Here is a 15897-nt window from a genome sequence, read left to right on the forward strand (position 1 = left end):
AGACTTGAGGGACCGGGACTAAACCAGGACTAAACCAGGACTAAACCAGGACCAGTGGCGGGTGATGGTATAATTTTTGGGAGGGGCACCAAGGGCAAAATTATAAATATATATTATGAATAATATATGTATTATATATATAGGCTGTAGTATTATAACAAATACCAGAAACAGACATTTTGGTTAGTATTGGCTGAACAGTATCGATCAGAGCACAATGAACAGCCAAGCGCAAACTTTACACAACAACACAACGTAACACGCCGCTCACACCCAGACCCAACAACGTCAACAAAACTACAATAAGAAACATGAACACAGATGCCGCTCCTACAGCACACGACAGAACAACCAGAGCAGCTCCATCTCACCCACCAGCTCATTTACGCACTATTTAACTATTAAACTATTAACTATTAACACTATAACACATTACTATAACACTATTTAACTACTATAACACTATTTACCTGTGAGGCTCCAAGTTCAGATTTGCCGCAAACTAATGAAAACCAGCCTCTTACCTTCTCCAGAGACTGAAGCAGAGTGTTTCCTCTATCCATTGTCCCACTGGTTCTGTTTCCAAAAGTTTATTGTCCAATATGAAGAGATGACCATAATTCCAACACTGTCATCAAATTTGCTGATGACACAACTATTGTGGGGCTCATAACAAACAATGATGAAGCTGCTTACAGGGAGGAGGTCCTGACACTGATCTCCTGGTGTAAAGACAATGACCTGCATTTAAATACAAAGAAAACTAAAGAAATGATAATTGATTTTAGGAAAAACAAATGCATTCCCCATCACATTGGCCTCTACATCAACGGAGAAGAGGTAGAGAGGGTCTCCAACTTTAAGTTCCTGGGTGTGGAGATCAGTGAGAATCTAACCTGGAGCCTAAACACCATCAGCGTTATAAAGCGTGCCCAGCGGAGACTGTTTTTTCTACGAACACTCCGCCAGAACGGGCTCTCCCAGAAGCTCCTAACCAACTTTTACCGGTGCACCATCGAAAGCGTTCTAACGTACTGCTGTACATCATGGTATGGAGCCTGCACAGCTGCTGAAAAGAAGGACCTGCAGCGAGTGGTGAGAACAGCTGAAAAGGTGGTGGGCTCCTCACTCCCGAACCTGGACACCATCTACTCTTCACGTCTCCACACATGGGCCTCCAACATTTTGCAGGACCCCACACACCCCGGGAACTGCCTCTTCCACACTCTCCCCTCAGGAAGACTTCAAACTCCCCTCACACGCACAAACAGGCTGCGCAACAGCTTCTATCCACGAGCAGTGGACGTGCTCCAGGGGCACAGGCACAGATAAAAGACCTGAAGGGACTCAGTGCAATAATTTATTTATTTTATTTAATAAATGTTTTTTTTTTATTGGTATGGATGTGAGGATGTGTGTGTATATATATTGTACATTTTTACTGCTACAGATCTGCTCTGCTGAAGTTTCGTTGTATTTCATACAATGACAATAAATAAATCTATCTATCTAAATCTATCTATCTATCTATGAAACTGGTCCAAATCCTGGTCCAGTCTGGTCCGTGACGCGAGGTCCAGGAGCCAGAGAGCCGAGTGCACAAGATGGTTGTAAAATTAGTCTTAATCCCACTTCCCACTGAAATCTGAAAGTTACGGTCAGTCCATATCAGCACCAGGACACCAGGTAGAATTATGCCTCTGCGCGCTATGCTCAGGTCAAACTTGTACACCCAGAAACGAGCGGGCAAAGGCGGATAGAGCAGCGAGCGACTGCCCTGGCCCCGGCGGCGGCAGCGAGAGTCCCAGCGGCGACTGCCCCGAGTCCCAGCGGCGACAGTCCAGGGTCCCGGCGGCGGGTCTGTCAGGTCGGGTCTTTGACTCTGTTCTCGCCATTTCCTGTGTGGAGCTTTAGGCTAAAGTAGCAGCTGCCGCTAATCGTGAAGCTGCTACGAGTTGACGCAGCAGGTTGACGTGACGTGACGTGAGTGACAGGACAGTTGTCCAATCACATTACACTAAATAAACAGAGACTGTGATGTGTGAAATGCGCCAAGCAAAATCATTTTAAAATAGTAAAAATAACGGCCTGTTGGGGGGTGGGGCACCAGTGGCCGCTAGGGGGGGGCACGGCCCTCAAATGCCCCACCTTGCCGCCGACACAGTTAATTGTCCGTAACAACCCCAAACTTACCTGGTTTTCTTGCGCAGCTACTAAACTGACAACGTTTTCCGACTAGGCTGTTTTTGAACCTTCTTGCCTTCGTGTTGGATGTTGTTACATTCTGAACATTCTGCCATTGCCCGATGTTATTTCAAAGTCATAGCCTCACTCCATCGGTCTTTCTTTAAGTTTTAAATACCCCGAGTGGCAGTCTACGCTATAATGTCTGCGTGTTTTAAAATATATCTGATATCGAAACAAAAAAAAAAGCATAAATATGGCCCTATAGCCACTTACGTGTTGGCAAACAGCTGAAATAAATTAGAAATAATAAAATAAACTGCATATAATATGTGCCTCGTAAACCTTAGGCATCAATAACCCGACACAACCTTAACCTTCAGAACATAAAACGAGGTCAAATGGGCTAATTAAGGACATGACGTACACTTCATACTACAAGCATAAACAATGAGACTCGTCTTTTCAGATGTAGGTAACAATACTAACAATAACTTTTTTTTTTTTTTTTGTAGTTAAACCGCCACCCGCCCGAATTTAATTAAAATATCATTTTTCGTCACGTCATCCGCCCGACCCGCGGATTAACCGCGGATACCGCGGTTGTAACCGCAATCCGCGCATCTCTACTGACCGCACACTCACGGTGTGTGGAACAAATTTTTTGTGGGGTTCAAAATCCTGGGTCCCACAAGGGAAATCATTGGAATGGATAGAGGAGACGTTGCTGATATGTCTAGTGCAGAAATTTCAAGTTCTCCACACTTCACAAAAACATGACTATGTGTGCTTAAGTGTACTTAAGATTGGCCCTCTACAGGCCACAAACGGTACTGCAGTTTGACTTTTTCACGCCAAGTTCAAGCAATCCACCTTGAAGGTGGAAAAGCGCTATAGAAAAATGTGACCATTTACCATTTACCATAATAAAAATGCAGTGTGTTATCGTGTCTCATATTTTCGAAGGAAGAAGCTAGCTAGCAAGGGAGCTAATGTTAGAATAGCATCCCTTGCTAGCTAATGTTAGACTAGCCTACGTATGCTAACCCAGTGTCCCCAACCCTTTTTGCGCCACGGATGTTGTGGTTTTATATCTGACAATATTTCACGGACCGGGGGCTGTGTACGGGCGGCGGCGGTGTACGGGCGGAGAGGTGCGGTGCGAGGCAGAAGTAATGTATTCTTAGTTATTTAGGGGATTGGGGACACTGTACAAACCAATTTGCATGTGTTTTTCTAAACACCGGAGCAAGGCTAGCTAACCAATCGCCATGCTCGATTGGGAAAACGTTTGATGGAAGACGATGTTAGATTCTGCCAGCTACTTTTCCACTTTATTCACTTATATGACATTTCATTGGGCCGTAAAAAATACTATAATTAGTTGTAATGAGAGAATAAATTAGAGATTATTAGCCAAGCTTCGCGTCCAGACTTCAGTGCTTTGCTAACATACACGTGTATGTTAGCAATGGTAATTGGTTCACATTACAAGAAGCTAAACTGGAAGCAGAGACCGGCTCTGCTATATGGATAACTGCAAACGATGTTTGCCACATAAGCCTTTCAGAAATGTTTGTGTGAAATTTCTTATTGTAACATGAACCAATGGACAATGGTAACAACGTGTATGTCAGAATTCATCGTTGCCTCTTCTATCAGACTTGTAGTAAGGTCAAGCTTTTTGCAGAGTTTTATCTTATTTTGAAATTACGGGATGTATTGAATTAACTTTTTAACATAAATTTGAGAGTCCCAGTCTTGACGTTCTTCTGAAGCACTCCATGTTGTGTCACTATCAAGGTTGCACTTGTCCATTGCCCTGTCTCTATCCTGAGTATATGTGTGATAGGTAGTTAGCCAAGCAATCTAGTAGTTTTCATCATTGTGGTATGCATTCTTATTTGGGCATGTACTACTATTCTCATATTTCTTTATTAAGATGTTTTCAACAGCTTTAGTGTAATAAGTATATGTACTACCTCTGAGAGGTAGTGTGGTTTCTTTTTCATCACAGTGTTTAACATGTGACTTTTTTCAGGTAAAAGTTCTGACAATGTTGATATATGGCATGTTTGATATATTGGTAGCATAATGATTAGGGCATAGATCTTTACCTAGCCTTGTGTTGCTTACATGTGTGTATGCACGTTTGTGCTTGTAGTAATGCAAGAGATTTAAGCTCAAATCCTGGAATTATCAGTGAAAGTATTGTTTCTATGTTTCAGATTCAGGCTAGAGTTCTAAAGGACTTAAATTGATAAATAGTGAATTTCCCCTTTTAATCTGTTTTCTACAGGTAAAATGGCGAGAAGGAGGGTAACCCCTCAGAGTGTAGCAGAGCAACATGTCATCAGTGGCACAGACCAGACTGCCATGTTGGATGTTAAATACATAAACCCCACTAAAGGTAAGTGTCTCTGCAATCAGTGTTAATTGGTACTTTGTACTGAAGATATCTGCTTAGGATAGTTATATTACATGTGTCTTAGGTGAAATGAGGGTTCTTTTTGCAGCTTCACCATGTTGCCAACATGGGCAATACATTTTTTACTAACTCTTACTTCTGTGAACAGGCAGGGGTGTATTTGCCCTGTCGCCTTTTCAAAAAAGGGATTTTGTGGTCGAATATAGAGGACAACTTATTGACCTTGAGGAATCAGAGAGGGGGAGGAGGATATATAATGCAAAATGCTTGGGCTTCATGTTCGACTTCATGTGGCATGGAAAGAAATGGTGGTAAGCATTTACTGTATGGTGGGTGTTAAAGGGAAACTTTAGTGTAAAATGAAAATTGGCATGTTTCTTCAAGCTGTTTTTTATGGTTTAAAAAATAATGTAATCTTCATATGCTTTCCCTATGCCCATAGCCCTACTATTGTTAAAATTATAAAAATTTGTGAAGTTCTAAATGCAACAGGCTAGCGCAGTTTATTTCAGCAAACATACCAACTCGGTATGATGTTTTAACATGCCAGTTTTCATTTTACACCAAAGTTTTTCTTTAATTTCTGGCCATACAAGCTTCCAATAATCAGTAGATGATCTTGGCCTAATGTCCTGCTTGACTTTTGATACTTTATGTCTCATTTGAAGCATTGATGCTGCGATGGAAGACGGCTCATTGGGAAGGCTGGTCAACGATGATCATGTCCATCCTAACTGTAGGATGAAAAGGATATTAGTTGGTAGAAAGCCACACCTCTGCCTGTTCGCTGTTAGAGACATACACAGTGGAGAGGAGATTACTTATGACTACGGAGATGACAATTGGCCATGGAGAGAAAAGGTTTGTCAGTGACATTGTATGTGCCTCTGTATATGTTTTATCAATTATATCATCTTTTGACTGACTGCTGCCCTCGTGGCCAGGTGACCCTTGTATATACCCTTGTAAAGGATATATCTCTATCTATCTATCTATCTATCTAGATATATAATATATAATGATACACTGTATACTTCAAATGATGCTGATGTTCTTCATGGTTGTATTTCTGCTAAAACAGGAGGTTGGGTATGACTTGGAGTGCTTGTTTAATGATTTAGAGTTAAAATGAGTTGCTGACTGGCTGATGGTCTCAACCCAGTAGAAGACACATGCTACTGTATAGCTGTTGTGTAGTATGATGAGTACTACACATACCAATTCTGAATAACTGATTGTAATTCATAACTTAGGCTGATGGAGACTCTCCTGACGAAGCTGTGGAGAACCCAGTGATGCAACAGGAAGAGGTTTCACCCCCCAGCTTGCAGGTAAAAATCTGTTACCAGACTTTGTGTTTAGATACTTGTCAACGTGTTTGTGATTTGAGGCAATGCAAACACACACACTTACTAGGTGTAATGAGGTTCAAGATCATGTCATAGAGTATTTTCAGTTGTGAGGATTAGTGGGCTGGTTTGATCAGATATGGTTCTTGCTTACACTCACACAGTCTCAGGTACAGCGTTGTGGGGTATCTGTACCCATCCTCCACTCCAAGTTACTGATAATACAGGTGACACACACACAGTCTCAGGTACAACCTTGTGTGGGCCATGTAAAGGATAGTTTGCAGAGAAGGACATTTACTGCTACAGCCAAAGTCTACTAGAATGTAACCTTCTTGTTAACACAACCCACATGCTACAAGCAATTCTTGGATCACTGACTTTACACTGACTGCAGTTACTGCACACTGAAGTGGTGGTGCTTTTTAAACTGTTCTTTTAACACATGCTGAGACATACATCACCGCTCAATATAACGTGGGCCATACACACACAGTGAAGATAACTTGGCAAATATGATGCACTGTATACTTCAAATAATGCTGATGTTCTTCAGGGGTGTATTTCTGCTAAAACAGGAGGTTGGGTATGACTTGGAGTGCTTGTGTAATGATTTAGAGCTAAAATGAGTTGCTGACTGGCTGATGGTCTCAACCCAGTAGAAGACACATGCTACTGTATAGCTGTTGTGTAGTATGATGAGTACTACACATACCAATTCTGAATAACTGATTGTAATTCATATCTTAGGCTGATGGCGACTCTCCTAACGAAGCTGTGGAGAACCCAGTGATGCAACAGGAAGAGGTTTCACCCCCCAGCTTGCAGGTAAAAATCTGTTACCAGACTTTGTGTTTAGATACTTGTCAACGTGTTTGTGATTTGAGGCAATGCAAACACACACACTTACTAGGTGTAATGAGGTTCAAGATCATGTCATAGAGTATTTTCAGTTGTGAGGATTAGTGGGCTGGTTTGATCAGATATGGTTCTTGCTTACACTCACACAGTCTCAGGTACAGCATTGTGGGGTATCTGTACCCATCCCCCACTCCAAGTTTATGATAATACAGGTGACACACACACAGTCTCAGGTACAACCTTGTGTGGGCCATGTAAAGGATAGATTGCAGAGATGGACATTTACTGCTACAGCCAAAGTCTACTAGAATGTAACCTTCTTGTTAACACAATCCACATGCTACAAGCAATTCTTGGATCACTGACTTTACACTGACTGCAGTTACTGCACACTGAAGTGGTGGTGCTTTTTAAACTGTTCTTTTAACACAACACATGTTGAGACATACATCACCACTCAATATAACATGTGGGCCATACACACACAGTGAACATAACTTGGCAAATATGATGCACTGTATACTTCAAATAATGCTGATGTTCTTCAGGGTTGTATTTCTGCTAAAACCGGAGGTTGGGTATGACTTGGAGTGCTTGTATAATGATTTAGAGCTAACATGAGTTGCTGACTGGCTGATGGTCTCAACCCAGTAGAAGACACATGCTACTGTATAGCTGTTGTGTAGTATGATGAGTACTACACATACCAATTCTGAATAACTGATTGTAATTCATAACTTAGGCTGATGGAGACTCTCCTAACGAAGCTGTGGAGAACCCAGTGATGCAACAGGAAGAGGTCTCACCCCCCAGCTTGCAGGTAAAAATCTGTTACCAGACTTTATGTTTGCATTGCCTCAAATCACAAACACATTGACAAGTATAAACACACACTCTTACTAGTTGTAATGAGGTTCAAGATCATGTCATAGAGTATTTTCAGTTGTGAGGATTAGTGGGCTGGTTTGATCAGATATGGTTCTTGCTTACACTCACACAGTCTCAGGTACAGCGTTGTGGGGTATCTGTACCCATCCTCCACTCCAAGTTACTGATAATACAGGTGACACACACACAGTCTCAGGTACAACCTTGTGGGGTATCTGTACCCATCCCCCACTCCAAGTTACTGATAATACAGGTGACACACACACAGTCTCAGGTACAGCGTTGTGGGGTATCTGTACCCATCCCCCACTCCAAGTTTATGATAATACAGGTGACACACACACAGTCTCAGGTACAGCCTTGTGTGGGCCATGTAAAGGACAGATTATAAAGGAAAGGATGTTTACTGGTGGAGCCAAACTCTGATAGGGATCCAAGAATTGCTTGTAGCATGTGGGTTGTGTTAACAAGGTTACATTCTGATTGTACACTGACTGCACACTGACGTGGTGGTGCGTTTTAAACAATTCTTTTAACACAAGACATGCTTAAGATGACTCTGTTTGCATTAGCATCATTTTGCAGCAACAATCAACAGGTCTGGTAATAAATTCTGGTTGCTTGCATCTATGACAAAGATTCAGTCTGAACATTTCATTTGATCCCTCCCAATTTATTTTTGGTTTGATTTGAAACATGCAGTCTTATAATCTAAATTTCTTTGAATGTTTTAGAGTGGCAGTGGAGACTCCTTTGTCAAGGATTTAGAGAATAGTTCCTTTGTATGCAGCTCCAGCATGGTGTTGCAACACAAAAAGGTTTTTGAAAAAGCCAAGTCCACCTTGGTAACCTACTCAGACTCCAGCGAATCAGCCATCAGTTCCAGCACTAAAGAAGATGTTCCCCCATCCACCATGCAGGTATCTTTGTCCTTTGTAGCAACTTCAGTAATTTCAGCAATAGCGCCCTGTCACTAAGCATGCCCGCATTTCAACCTGCCACTGTCTTGATAGAATAGATTTTGAAGTGCTCATTCACTGTTTCATTGTTTTGTTTTGTTTTTTACAGCAAAATATTTTGCAGTTTAAAATACATGAAAGTGAAATGGCTTGTTTAGGTTTGGGCAGCACAGCACAAATGCCAATCCACTTTCAATAAAATCCACTTTCAATCAAATCCACTTTTATTTATATAGAACATTTCCTACTTTGAGCACTCATAGCTGAATCAAGCTATGCACGTCCATGTAATTATAAATCTACTGTGGTAAAAACAGTCTGGGTCAAGGGGAGTCATGACATTGTAATTACATATGTGTATTCTGCCTGTTCTTTAGACTATTTTTGGTCATTTGAAATGGCATTGTTTTGACATAGGAGTGGATGGACTAGGGATGGGCATGATTAGTTGATTCATCGATAATTGATCATTAAGAATTTCATCGATTACGTTAATTTTAATCGACAAACCGAATGTAGGTTGCTGTGCGTAGTGTAGAGTGACCAAACAGGGTCAGTACGTGTAGCTCTCTGCACTCAGAAGGAGCGAGACACAAACAGTCGGTCAGTCTGCAACGTACTGAAGTGCAAATATGAATGATGTGCAACGATGACTTGTACAAGAAAGTCCACGCTTTCCGTTCGGGACAAGTGTGAGTTCATGTGCACAGTGTATAAAGCAGCACATATGTTTCGGTGTCCAGTGGGAAAAAGCTTTGCCAGGTGAGAGTCGCACAATGTAGATGACGAGTCCCGACCTCCCGCCCCTCGTACGGTGTCCTGGTTTTGACAAACACAAATATGATCACACTAACCTGTATTCCGCTGAGTCGTGTCTTTTAATCCGACAGAAATTGACCGCATCAGCGCACAAGAGCTGTAGTTTTATCTTCGCTTAGTTTATGCAAATTAGTGATGCGGTTTTAAGTTTCATTTTGTGGGAGTTGCGCAAAACTGAATTAAACACATTATAATTTCAAACGGATTGATGTGGCTCTAGAGTCGTTACGGTTTATATGTCGTAAAGTTGAATTTATTTATGCAGATTAGTGCAGATAGTAATAATAATAATGATGATAATTTTAATATAAAAACGTTAATGATTAATCGATAATCGATCGTTAATTCTTCCGACGATCGATTAAGAAAATTTCACCGAATGCCCGTCCCTAGGATGGACACTTTCACATTCCATTCTTCTATGATGGCCATGTTAAAAAGTGACAGGCCTCTACTGTATCCATTCCACTTTTGATTGTTGTAGCTTCCACCTTGCCTGGTCATCCACCCCATCCTGCATCATCAAAATTTGATTCCGGCAGAGGGCCTATGCCCATAGGATCTCATTTACAGAACCTTATTTTCTAAGTTTTCCTCACGGTCCAATCAAATGACTGGATTAAAAAAAAAATCGACCTACAGCTAGCAAGACACTGACCGATGTGACCGTTAGGATGCTGATTTAGGTTGATTGGATTTGAAAACAGTCATTTGATTGGATATTTTCTCTGACAAATTTGAATCATGTTTTAAGACTTGTATTTGTTTTAGCTGGGGTTACTATTGGGTGAATGCTCACCATTTTCATTATACTGAGAAACGGATATTAGTGTTGGCAATTGTTTGTATTGTTGATCAATTTAGTTAATGATAAGCAAGCACACTTGCAAGTTTGAGCATGGGATTGTACAGTATATAGACTAAATATCTGCTTTTGCTGTTTGCACTGTAATACCCTGATAACATGTAGACCATTGCCAGTTCTGGTCCTAGAGGGCTACTCATCTTGAGGCTCTCTCTCCAGTCCTAACCTAGCACATCTCATTCATCTAATCAGCTGCTTGCCAGGTCCTAAATTACCTAAATATACATGTGTATTAGGTGACATTTTGAAAGCCTGCACATACATTAGTTTTCCAGGACCTGTGTCGAAGACCTCCGATCTAGATTCAGTCGGAATAAAATTTCATCTTAATTATTAATCTAAGCAATACAGATCAGTAGCTATTAGTTACAATATATAATGTATTGTTTGTTTAAACTGTTTTCATTTGTGTTTATTAAAGAGCAAAGAGAAGATTCCTTTTGGGCTTGATCTTTCTGACTCCAGTATGAAACATGGAGAGGATGATGCTCGACAAATGATTGTGCCAAGGCTTAGGAGGACCAAAAGCATCTTTGTAAGTCCCACCAACAAATGTGTCATTTCCATGTACTATAGATATCTTCATTGTGTTTAGTTGAGTGGTCAAATGATTTGTAAAGTTATGACTATATGTGACGGGTTGTATGCGTACCCTCCCTTGAACAGGAGGCAGACCTCTGGTGGGCAGAACCAGCCAGTTTGCATTCATCAAGTGAGGCGCGGGTGTTATCCTACTGGGAAAACACCTGTTAACCATTTGCTACCTGTTTATTTGCGCTTGTAAGCTCTCGGTTCCGCCACTTAGCCTCTTTACATGAACAAATTGTGTCCAGTGAAGTTGGCTTTGGATCTGCCACCTACGTGACGGGTAAAATGCAGTGCAAATTTTGTTGCGTGCTGTGCTGGGTAAACACAAGGCCATTGGGTGCTGTTTGTTCTGTTTGCTTTAAACAAAGGAAAAAAAAAACAATTGTCCAAAAAATGTTAAATCCATCCAACCAGGAGTAGAGACATGCATAGACATCAGACGTACTGTCATCATGAAACACAGTTATCCAATATATCTGTAAAACACATATTCTAATATGTAACCCGTGTCAATTAGCCCACTTCCGGTTACAACTTTATCTGTGAAATAAAAGTCTCAAAATGAGGAAGGTTTGAGGCTGAATGTTTATTCATATTTGATCAGCGAATGAAGCTGTAGCTTTAGGCCGGAGCCAGATTCACTGCTGGCCCTCAGACCTGGTCCTTTTGGGAGAGCTCCGAGAAGTCAGGTTAATCCGGTCCTCCTGAGCTCTCTTTCCTGTGGATACAGGCTGATGATGGGGCCCTGGAGAGCTCGGTGGCCCTGGTGGCCGTAGGGAACCTGGTGCCGTTGTTGAGCCTGTCGCCATTGTTGAGCTCGGTGGCCCTGGTGGCCGTAGGGAACCTGGTGCCGTTGTTGAGCCTGTCGCCATTGTTGAGCTCGGTGGCCCTGGTGGCCGTGGGAATCTGGTGCCGTTGTTGAGCCTGTTGCCATTGTTGATCTCGGTGGCCCTGGTGGAAGTGGGGAATCTGGTGCCGTTGTTGAGCCTGTCGCCATTGTTGATCTCGGAGGCCCTGGTGGGTGCTGGTCTTGGGATTGGTCTGGGTGCTGGTCTTGGGGCTGGTGTTGTTTCTGGTCTTGGGACTGGAGCTCCTGAGTTTTTTGCAGGCAAACCTCTGCTCCTCGTGTTTGCGTTTAAGACCAGAAGTTCGTTCTTGCGAGTCCTGGTGGCATAGATGAGCTCGATGGCCCTGGTAAGGTGTTGGTTTTGCGGCTGGTCTTGGGACTGGAGCTCCTGTGTTTTTTGCTCACAGACGCCTGCTCCTCGCGTTTGCGTTTTAGCCCAGAAGTTTGTCCTCTTGAGGCTACCATAGTGGGAGGAGCCTTAGAGGACGGGGCGGGGTCTTGAGCACTTTGACTCACTTTGGACAGAAGCCAGTGGCTCTGCATCACACTGAAAGACAAGACACAAACACAGTTAGTGATTTAAAGGAGAAATGCTGCCCCCGTGTCTGTGTACACTGGTGTATGTAGTATGTAGTATGTAGTATGTAGTATTTCTGTGGTGTAAAGTGCTTTGAGCGCCTGGAAGGTAAAAATGTGACCATTTAATAGTCTTTATGCCACTGCTGCTCAGGTTTTGGAGGTAATGCATGTCTCCTCTCTTCTTTCTGCAGTGTGAAGTTTGAAACAGACATCTTCTGGTTGGTGGGCGACCACTCAACCTACTGCACCGCTGCCTCCACCCTTCTAAAGTTCCTCTGCTCATTCGTTTCCATTGACATATAGTGACGTGTGTGTGAGGGGACAGTGGGTACTCACTAGGCGCCGCTGAGGTGGCTCATGGTGAGGAAGGGGTGCTCGAGCACTTCCTTGGGGCTGATCCTCGTCTCTGGGTTGAGGTCCAGCATACGTATGAGCAGGTTGACAAAGACGGCCCGGTCGTGCTTCTCTGTGGGGGTACAGGAGGCCAGAGGGCCCCGGGGGTCTCTCTGAAACACACACACACACAAAGGGTCACATCTGCACCTGTGGCTCTACTTTACAATGTTACAATCACAAGTGTGACATCAACTGCCCCAACCATATGTGAGCTGAATCTATCAACACAACTGTGGCTGGAGGTGGGGATGTACCTTGCTCAGGAGCACTACAACACTAGTGTGAAGCAGCAGCACTTGAGTCGGTGGCCAACACCTCTTTTGTTTTTCAAAACCCTAACACACGACTTTGAGACAGTTTAGGACTCAACCTGTGCCCTGAGTAAAAATGAGGTGTGCTCTCACCTTGTGGATGTTCTCCAGACGTGTGACCCTGCGAGTGGACAACAAACCACTCTGAAACAGGAGCACACAATTACATATATATATATATATATATATATATATATATATATATATATATCACACACACAGAGTGATGACACGTATAGCAGTGAACAGAAGGAGCTGGACGTACCTTATATGTCCACTTGTCTCTGTCCTGGGAGTGGCTGTAGAACATTTTGGTCCGGAGACCCTGGTCCAGACAGGACTTGTGAGGGTGTCCCACAGTCTCCACAATGAGCCTCATCATGTCCCGCTCGTCTCTAGCCTGAAACAGAGGAACTCCCAAGAACATCTCAGCGGCAATGCAGCCCACGGACCACATGTCTATGGCCCCATTGACAGGGGCCCGGAGGAGGCTCTCTGGAGCTCTGCACACACACATTATTGACAAATGAACAAATGATTTCAAACCACAGTTTAAAATACTTTGATTATAGCGAGAACATACAGGAGTATGCTACTACATTATAGGATTTATTCTGAACTGTGTACTGTCGTACCTGTACGGCAGAGTCTGTCTCTCCTTTGTCAGATCGGCCTTTCTCACTAAACACGCCAGGCCAAAGTCAATGATTTTGATGGACAGCGGCTTCTTCACGTGTTCCTCCATCATGATGTTCTCTGGTTTCAGATCAGTGTGCATGATGCCCTCACGCTGAAGGAACAGGAGAGCTCGGGCCATCTGCAAGCACACGTTACACACAGGACACATGTTAGTACAATATCACGCTTGATAACACGCTTGATTATTTTGTCAAAGTGTGCTGCAGCAGGGGCGTGTGTCTGTACCTGCCAGATGATCGGGCGAATCTCCATGAGGCTCAGACTCTTATAGGGCGTCTGGCTGAGAAACTGGGCCAGGCTGATGTCCAGCTTCTCAAACTCGTGGAAGAATCTTCCAGAAGACCAAAAGGAGCCGAGCCAGTGCACCATGTGGACGTGGTGTGCGCCGTGTGCAGAGAGGACCTGGAGGATCTTCAGCTGTCAAAAATCAGATCTATTCACGGTTATCTGATTGTGAGTGATCTGATTCTGAGTGATCACATTTGTACTGGCCATGTGAGTGTGCCCTCATGTAGATGTGAGAAGAACCTGTGCAAACTGACCTCTTGAAAACATGCTCTCAGGGCACATGGGCCTTTCAGGATCTTGAGCGCCACCGTCCGGTTGGTGGTGCGATTGTGACAGAGAGCGACATCTCCGTAGATCCCTGAGCCCAGCAGACTCTGCAGCTCGTATACGGTGGAGCTCGTCTCGATCAGGTCTCCAGACTTCAGTGTGGACGCCATTATATGTGGAGGGTTACAACTGTGTGCAAGTACAAATACTGACACAGGACACAAGTACAAGCACAGGTCGGAGCTGTGTACAAGTGCAAGTACAGGTGTTGTAAAGGTAGGGGTACAGGTACAGGTATCGGTATCCTAAGAGCAGGAGTACAAGTATCTAGAAACAGGAGCTGTGTAAATGCATCTTCACTCTTCAGAGAAACAAATACAAGTGAGTGGCGAACGCTGAGAATCAAGCTTATAGAACAGCTTATAGAACACGAGTGACCACGGCAACACACATTTCTATTGACTTTGCTCATCATCGTTTTAAATCAAAGCAACTCCCCGTTGCCACGACGTTGCCATGGCGTGTATGGCATCGCATTCCGAAATCTTCTGAAACTGTTATATAAGACCGGTCACTTTTTATCTGGTCATTTTCACTGAGACCTTTGGAGTAAACACACACTTTGGAGAGAGCTCAGAACACTTTTTGTTGGAAACCCGTCGTTGGACCAAGTTTGACTTTAGTACAACTATGTCGTCTTGGGACACTTATGAGACCTCTGGTGCAGCAGGTAATCCACAAAAACCACACAGGACTCACTCAAGACACATCTCAAAAACAAGCGTTTCCAGTGACTCTCAGTCACTTTTCTGTGGAAATATTTAGGTTTTAGTATAAGAAACAACCACCCACTTCTGCACACAAACATTTAACACGTTATGAAAGTCAGTTTGACATGAAAACCAAGTTAGGTCTAACCAGGTCTAAAATCTGGTCTAAACCAGGTCTAAAATCTGGTCTAAACCAGGTCTAAACCAGGTCTAAACCAGGACTAAAACCAGGCCTAAACCAGGACTAAAACCAGGTCTAATCCAGGACTAAACCAGGTCTAAAGCAGGACTAAAACCAGTTCTAAACCAGGACTAAACCAGGTCTAAACCAGGTCTGAACCAGGTCTAAACCAGGACTAAACCAGGTCTAAACCAGGACTAAAACCAGGTCTAAACCAGGACTAAACCAGGTCTAAACCAGGACTAAAACCAGGTCCAAAGCAGGTCTAAACCAGGACTAAACCAGGACTAAACCAGGTCTAAACCAGGACTAAACCAGGTCTAAACCAGGACTAAAACCAGGCCTAAACCAGGTCTAAAACCAGGTCTAAACCAGGTCTAAACCAGGACCAAACCAGGACTAAACCAGGTCTAAAACCAGTTCTAAACCAGGACTAAACCAGGTCTGAACCAGGTCTAAACCAGGACTAAACCAGGTCTAAACCAGGACTAAAACCAGGTCTAAACCAGGACTAAACCAGGTCTAAACCAGGACTAAAACCAGGTCCAAAGCAGGACTAAACCAGGACTAAACCAGGTCTAAACCAGGACTAAACCAGGTCTAAACCAGGTCTAAACC

The 15897-nt window shown here is 43.2% G+C and overlaps 1 protein-coding gene across 1 annotated transcript; it reads left to right on the plus strand.

The window, feature by feature from the left end:
- Positions 1-3727: 3727 nt before the first annotated feature.
- On the plus strand, positions 3728-13102 carry LOC129409243 (inactive histone-lysine N-methyltransferase 2E-like). The gene is made up of 9 exons (XM_055154812.1): positions 3728-4594; positions 4761-4923; positions 5281-5473; positions 5866-5943; positions 6712-6789; positions 7565-7642; positions 8445-8630; positions 10775-10888; positions 12559-13102. The coding sequence occupies exons 1-9, from the start codon at positions 4489-4491 to the stop codon at positions 12568-12570; spliced, it is 1008 nt and encodes a 335-aa protein (XP_055010787.1). The 5' UTR covers positions 3728-4488; the 3' UTR covers positions 12571-13102.
- Positions 13103-15897: the final 2795 nt, after the last annotated feature.

Source organism: Boleophthalmus pectinirostris, unplaced genomic scaffold (genome assembly GCF_026225935.1).
Source record: "Boleophthalmus pectinirostris isolate CB_2022bp ecotype Guang Dong unplaced genomic scaffold, ASM2622593v1 HiC_scaffold_19, whole genome shotgun sequence".
Lineage (NCBI taxonomy): Eukaryota > Metazoa > Chordata > Actinopteri > Gobiiformes > Gobiidae > Boleophthalmus > Boleophthalmus pectinirostris.